At 45.1% G+C, this 6,712-nt stretch overlaps 1 protein-coding gene across 3 annotated transcripts in view; it reads left to right on the forward strand.

The window, feature by feature from the left end:
- The window catches only part of LOC135526642 (glutamate receptor 1-like), a 168,638-nt gene extending 162,196 nt beyond the window's left edge, over positions 1–6,442 (forward strand). For 2 of the 3 annotated variants that reach the window (XM_064955155.1, XM_064955158.1), the window contains exons 15-16: positions 779–913; positions 2,730–6,442. In XM_064955155.1, coding sequence (XP_064811227.1) covers positions 779–913; positions 2,730–2,924 — 330 coding nt within the window. In that variant the 3' untranslated portion in view covers positions 2,925–6,442. Of the gene's footprint in view, positions 1–778; positions 1,082–2,729 lie in introns of all 3 variants that reach the window. The other variant, XM_064955156.1, reaches the window with a different exon arrangement.
- Positions 6,443–6,712: the final 270 nt, after the last annotated feature.

Consider the following 6,712-nt stretch of genomic DNA (forward strand, 5'->3'; position numbering starts at 1 on the left):
TCTCTGCCTGTTAAATTAATGCTGCATGAATGCATGGATCTAATGAGGATTTGACTCAAGTTTTAGGGTATTGAAAAACACACTTGATCTAAACCCCCTCAGAAATGAAGAAAGGAAATGTATATGAAGTTAGACAAGTTTTTCAAGTACTAGGTGTGTGTCTGAGTGCAGAGTGAGTGGGCTAGTTACTATGTCAAGTTAGTTTCAAACAATAGTTAGTATAAGTATTATAAATAGCTTCTTAATGAAACCAGTGTGTAATATCAGTAGTATGAAGTTGCATGTGTTGTTTTGTGAGTATTATGTTGTCTACCTGTATTTTGTTTGGGCTAGTTAATTAAGCAGGGCATAACTGTTATGTGTTTTCTGGGAGTCCTGACACGTTTCTTTCTCTGTGTGTGTGTGTGTGTGTGTGTGTGTGTGTGTGTGTGTGTGTGTGTGTGTGTGTGTGTGTGTGTGTGTGTGTGCGTGCGTGCGTGCGTGCGTGCGTGCGTGCGTGCGTGCGTGCGTGCGTGCGTGCGTGCGTGCGTGCGTGCGTGCGTGCGTGCGTGCGTGCGTGCGTGCGTGCTGGATTATCTCTATGTGCATGCTGCTTTTGTGTGTTTTTTTTGTATGCAAAGTGTCTTTAGTATGTGTTTCTGTGTTTGTCCATAATTTCTACTATGGTGTTTGTATATAAGGTGTTTGCATCTATGGTGTCAGTGTGTATGTAATGTATGTATGTCCCCTCCCCTCACTCCTCCTCACCGCATCTCTCTCCGCCCCCCCCCCCCCCCAGGATAAGACGAGTGCGTTGAGCCTGAGCAACGTGGCCGGAGTGTTCTACATTCTGATTGGAGGGCTGGGCCTGGCCATGCTGGTGGCGTTGGTGGAGTTCTGCTACAAGTCGCGAACCGAGTCTCAGAGAATGAAGGTGTCCACCGCGCGAGCCGCCGCTGCATCCGCCGCTCAGACCTTTCAGTGCTCAGCCTTAGACACAGGGGGCGCTACCGCTCCTTACACAGAGCTGCAGAGCTACGGCCTGTACTCCAACAACACTGTTAAGATATAGGAGAGAGAGAGAGAGAACAGAGGACATGGGGTAGGAAACTGTGATACCATGACGATGATGATTGATGATGATGATGATGTTGATATCATCTGCCTCTTCTTCCTCCTCCTCTTCCTCACCCCTCCCTCCAGCCATCTAACCGTGTGATCACAGTAGACCCACCTGTAGCACGTCACTGCTTCTCCACCGCAACACAAAGTCTCTACCTCTGTACCTCGTTACCCTTTAACCTCTGTCTGTCTCTTTCTCTACCTGTCTCTGTCCCCAATCTATCTCTCTACCTGTCTCTGTTCCCAATCTTTCTCTCTACCTGTCTCTGTCCCCAATCTTTCTCTCTACCTGTCTCTGTCCCCAATCTTTCTCTCTACCTGTATCTGTCCCCAATCTTTCTCTCTACCTGTCTCTGTCCCCAATCTTTCTCTCTACCTGTCTCTGTCCCCAATCGTTCTCTCTTTACCTCCCTCCTCTGCTGACTGTATATGTTGTAGTGCAGGTCCATTGTAGTAGCATCCTATATATGTTGCCACCCACTATGAGGCTAAACTGCTGTAACAGAGATGATAAACAGAGATGATAGATTCTATGGCATGCCTCTCTGTCAAATCAGCTGTTTGGACAGATAACCCAGGCTTACAACTAAAGGCTGGCATGTGGTAATGAACAATAGGTTGACTGACACTAGTTATATAATTACAACCTGGAAGCAGCTCCAGAAGACCCCCCCCCCCCACACACACACACACACACACACACACACACACACACACACACACACACACACACACACACACACACACAGGCATTACACAAACACACACACAGGCATTACACAAACACACACACACACACACACACACACACACACACACACACACACACACACACACACACACCATTAGCTCCACTTTCAGCCCCATTGGCTTGTGTTGTATTAGACTGTAGCTCAGAGCAATAAGGCCAAAGAGAGGAAGAGCTGAGCTGCCTTCTCCTCCTTCCTTCCAGATTGGGAGTGTGATGCGTGTCGGCTATCAGAGTGGTTTTACTGCTCCGCGCCAGTAACAGTCAGTAGCTAGATGAAGACCATAAAAGATAACACTCTGAGTCTCAAATGACACCCTATACTCTACATAGTGTTCTACTTTTGACCAGAGCCCATAGGGTGCACACTATAGAGAATAGAATGCCATTTGGAACGTATCCATTTTCTGCCAACCACTTACCTTCATAATAGAGACATAATTGTTTCTATCCTATTCATATATGCCTGTATCCAGTTACACATTCATTCACACAACTAATGTTGTTAATATATTCCAGTATTCCTGTAGACAAATCAAATACAAGGGGATCAAATGGAGGGCTGTTGATTCAATAAAGTTGAAACGTCTGCGAATTACAAGACACACGATATAATACAATATTATTCTACTGTATTATAATACTATGATATTGTAATATTTTATTATATTATTGTTATATTACACCAGCCTATCCTCTTGTCTTTGTTAGAGTCTAAATCCCCAGGAGATACGTACACTATTTACATGGTAGAGCTAACCTCTGATTAGATGACCAGTATTACTGGGAGCCCATAGACAGGATGTATGCATGGCTGTGACTGTCATCTTGTCTTGGTGTCCAACTCTGTTCCCCTCTTCTCTCTCTCTGTTATCTGCAGCAGAACATCAACGACGCCATGCACTGCTCCTCCATGACCAGAATGAGTGGGAACGGGAATGGGGGAGGAGGAGGAATAGGTGGAGCAGGAGGAGAGAACGGACGCATCCTAACTCACGACTTCCCCAAAACAGTCCAGACTCTCCCCTGCATGAGCCACAACGCCAGCATGGGGCTCAGCGCCTCTGGCATGTAATCACATGACCTGGCACAAGGGGCTGAGCAGGAGACTGACTCATAGACCTTACAAAGATGACCACATTAATGGTGACATTGACCTTATGAACATGGCCGTCTTTCTGACACTTTGTTTATGTGGTGGCTGCGTGATGTGTCCGAGACAGACTTCAATACTTCTGCCAAATGCATTCTGAAATCACTCATTACAAACAGGAGAAACATGTAGATGGAGAATAAAAATTTAAATAAAAGAAGATGAGGAACATGTTGCTACAAAAAGGAGCCATTGTTGGGCCGAGATGTTTTTTTTCTTTTATTCAGACTTTTTGAAACAAGGTGTTAATTTCTGTGTAAAAAAAAGAGAGAACTATCCCGTAAATGCCTCAAGACCTGCCCTGAGATGACCTTCTCTGCCCTGCCTTGGGCTGACTTTCTCTGCCCTGCCCTGACTTTCTCTGCCCTGCCCTGAGATAACCTTCTCTGCCCTGGGTTGACCTACTCTGCCCTGACCTGCCTTTCTCTGCCCTACCCTGCCCTGAGCTGACCTGCCCTGAGATGACTTTCTCTGCCTTGCCTTGGGCTGACTGTCTCTGCCCTGCCCTGACTTTCTCTGCCCTGCCCTGACCTTCTCTGCCCTGCCCTGCCCTGAGATAACCTTCTATGCCCTGGCCTGGACTGACTTTCTCTGCCCTGCCCTGAGCTAACCGTCTCTGCCATGCTCTTCTCTGCCCTGCCCTTCTCTTCCCTACGCTGACCTTCTCTGCCCTGGGCCGACCTACTCTGCCCTACCCTGACCTTCTCTGCCCTGGGCCGACCTTCTCTGCCCTGCCCTGACCCTTTCTGCCCTACACTGACCTTCTCTGCCCTGGGCTGACCTTCTCTGCCATACCCTGACCTTCTCTGCCCTGGGCCGACCTTCGGTGCCCTACCCCGACCTTCTCTGCCCTACCCTGACCTTCTCTGCCCTACCCTGAGCTGTGGCCGTTCTATTGACTACTGTTAGTCTGTCTGTCTGTCTGTAATATCTCAGTTCGCTACCTACTCTCTCTGACCATTTACTTAGTGAAGACGGATCACAAAATAGGATTTGTTTTTGTCTTTACACAGTTAAAAGACAATAATGATAATAACGCTGATTGACTATTAAGATGATTTGATATTTGTGTGTCTCTGGCTTCTCTCGTGTGTGTTTTTGGACACAGTTACACGCGCTATGTTGGAAAGGCATCATGAACTGGAACACAAGCATTTCAAGCACCAATGCAGTATTATAATACAGACATAAATAATCATGCACAGAGCTCAGTCATTCCTTGACTCCCTGAACCATCTGCTGACAGTCATTCCTACAGAGATTGATCCCTGAATTGGATTTGATTTAATATGTCCTGATTGCACAGGTGAAATATGTTTAAATTGATGCTTAACTAGCTGTGTTGTGTTCTCCTCAACAAACATGCTTTGCTGCTACACCTCACTGAACCCACCATACCACTGAACCCACCATACCACTGAACCCACCATACCACTGAACACACCATACCACTGAACCCACCATACCACTGAACACACCATACCACTGAACCCACCATACCACTGAACCCACAATACCACTGAACCCACAATACCACTGAACCCACCATACCACTGAACCCACCATACCACTGAACACACCATTCCACTAAACACACCATGCCACAGAATACACCATGCCACTGAACCCACCATGCCACTGAACCCACCATACCACTGAACCCACCATGCCACTGAACCCACCATACCACTGAACCCACCATACCATTGAACCCACCATACCACTGAACACACACCATACCACTGAACCCACCAAACCACTGAACACACCATGCTACTGAACACACCATTCCACTAAACACACCATGCCACAGAACACACCATGCCACTGAACCCACCATACCACTGAACATACCATACCACTGAAAACACCATACCACTGAACCCACCATACCACTGAATCCACCATACCACTGAACACACCATACCACTGAACACACCATACCACTGAACCCACCATACCACTGAATCCACCATACCACTGAACACACCATACCACTGAACACACCCTGCCACTAAACACACACACATATACACTGTTACTTTATCAAACTCCCCAGAATGATTGCTGTGGCTGGAAGAGAGGAAGTATTGACTGACATGGTCAGAACTTGACAAAGTACCACAGATTAACACCATTGATTTCTTCAGTGGCTCTGCTACATTATTTTATAGAGAGAGAGTAGCCATTTTGGAACACGACTTAGCTGTGGAAGGAAGGGGGCGTGACTTACACACAGAAACCCCTGTTGATTTACACATTCACAGTCAATCAGCAATTGGCAATCGTTAATGGAAACCATGGAAACGGTGGCTACCACCACAGCAACACATCTTGTCTCTCTCTCTCTCTCTCAGTAGTTTGATATTTTATGACGGAGGTTGTTCAGTATCGTTGGATGTGTAGGTCATCGTACGTGTTGCTGTAGCCTATAGGGCTGTCAGCAGAGAAGCCTCGTTAGGATACTGGAATCAGAGTCAGAGACAGCCTGCCTACAGCTACAAAGGGAACATTTACTAGCTACACTCTCCAGCTCGGCTCTGGCTCTGTTTGTGTGGGTCTCTGCCAGAAAGAGAGCGTTCAACACTGACGCAACTGTGTCAGATTGTTTTTCTGCCATAGCCAGGGTGTAGGATCCCAGTGCCAAACGTGGAACAACCTTAAACTCTTGAACATGTTTGACAGTGAAGACAGATACTGGGCAGAGATAGACTCCTTACATCAAATATACTGTATCTCATCTCTCCATCCTCTATGTATATAAAAGGGTTGATTCTCCTGCAGTGAAACTTGTTCTTTCGTTCTCTGACCCAATCAGCCCCTCCGTACCTGACTGATGCTTCTGTTCTTCTTCTCCTCTATTTCTTTGGTGTTGTATTGACGAAGGCGCAGCACAACACGAGTCCTTGGCGGATGGTTTGTCTCATAGAAGGAGAGGTTTTATAAGCCCTAACAGATTTTTAAAAAGACATTCAATGTTTGTATCGTATGGAGAGTTTGAGAGCTGCAAAAAACATTGAAAAGGTGTAGGAAAAACAGATGTTGAATAGTGGGTAGACAATAATGTTTTAAGTTTTACTTTTAATTGGTTGTCAATATTATTTTGATTTAACATTTGAATAAAAGGGATGTTCAGTTGGTGTTTTCAAGACTGAACACATTTCTTCTTAATTTGTTCTTTTTTTTCAAAGTATTTTAATACCAGGATATAAAGTGATTATTTAGTTTGTTCACCTGAAAACCTCACAGTACAGTTGTTTTTCTATACATCACTAGTGAAAGATGTTGCTGAATAAAACATTTGTAAAATACATGGAGATCATTCATGAATCTAAAAAAAGACGGAAATAAACTTTTGAGAAATAAACGTTTTCTAACCAAAGTGTCTGAAGAAAGTCATCATGCTTTTTGTAAGAGAATAAAGGAATAAACTATGTGAATATGTTGATTACTTAACTTCAAACATTATACCCCATATACACAGAGTGGACACAACATTATACCCCATATACACAGAGTGGACACAACATTATACCCCATATACACAGAGTGGACACAACATTATACCCCATATACACAGAGTGGACACAACATTATACCCCATATACACAGAGTGGACACAACATTATACCCCATATACACAGAGTGGACACAACATTATACCCCATATACACAGAGTGGACACAACATTATACCCCATATACACAGAG

Source organism: Oncorhynchus masou, chromosome 32, assembly GCF_036934945.1.
Source record: "Oncorhynchus masou masou isolate Uvic2021 chromosome 32, UVic_Omas_1.1, whole genome shotgun sequence".
NCBI lineage: Eukaryota > Metazoa > Chordata > Actinopteri > Salmoniformes > Salmonidae > Oncorhynchus > Oncorhynchus masou.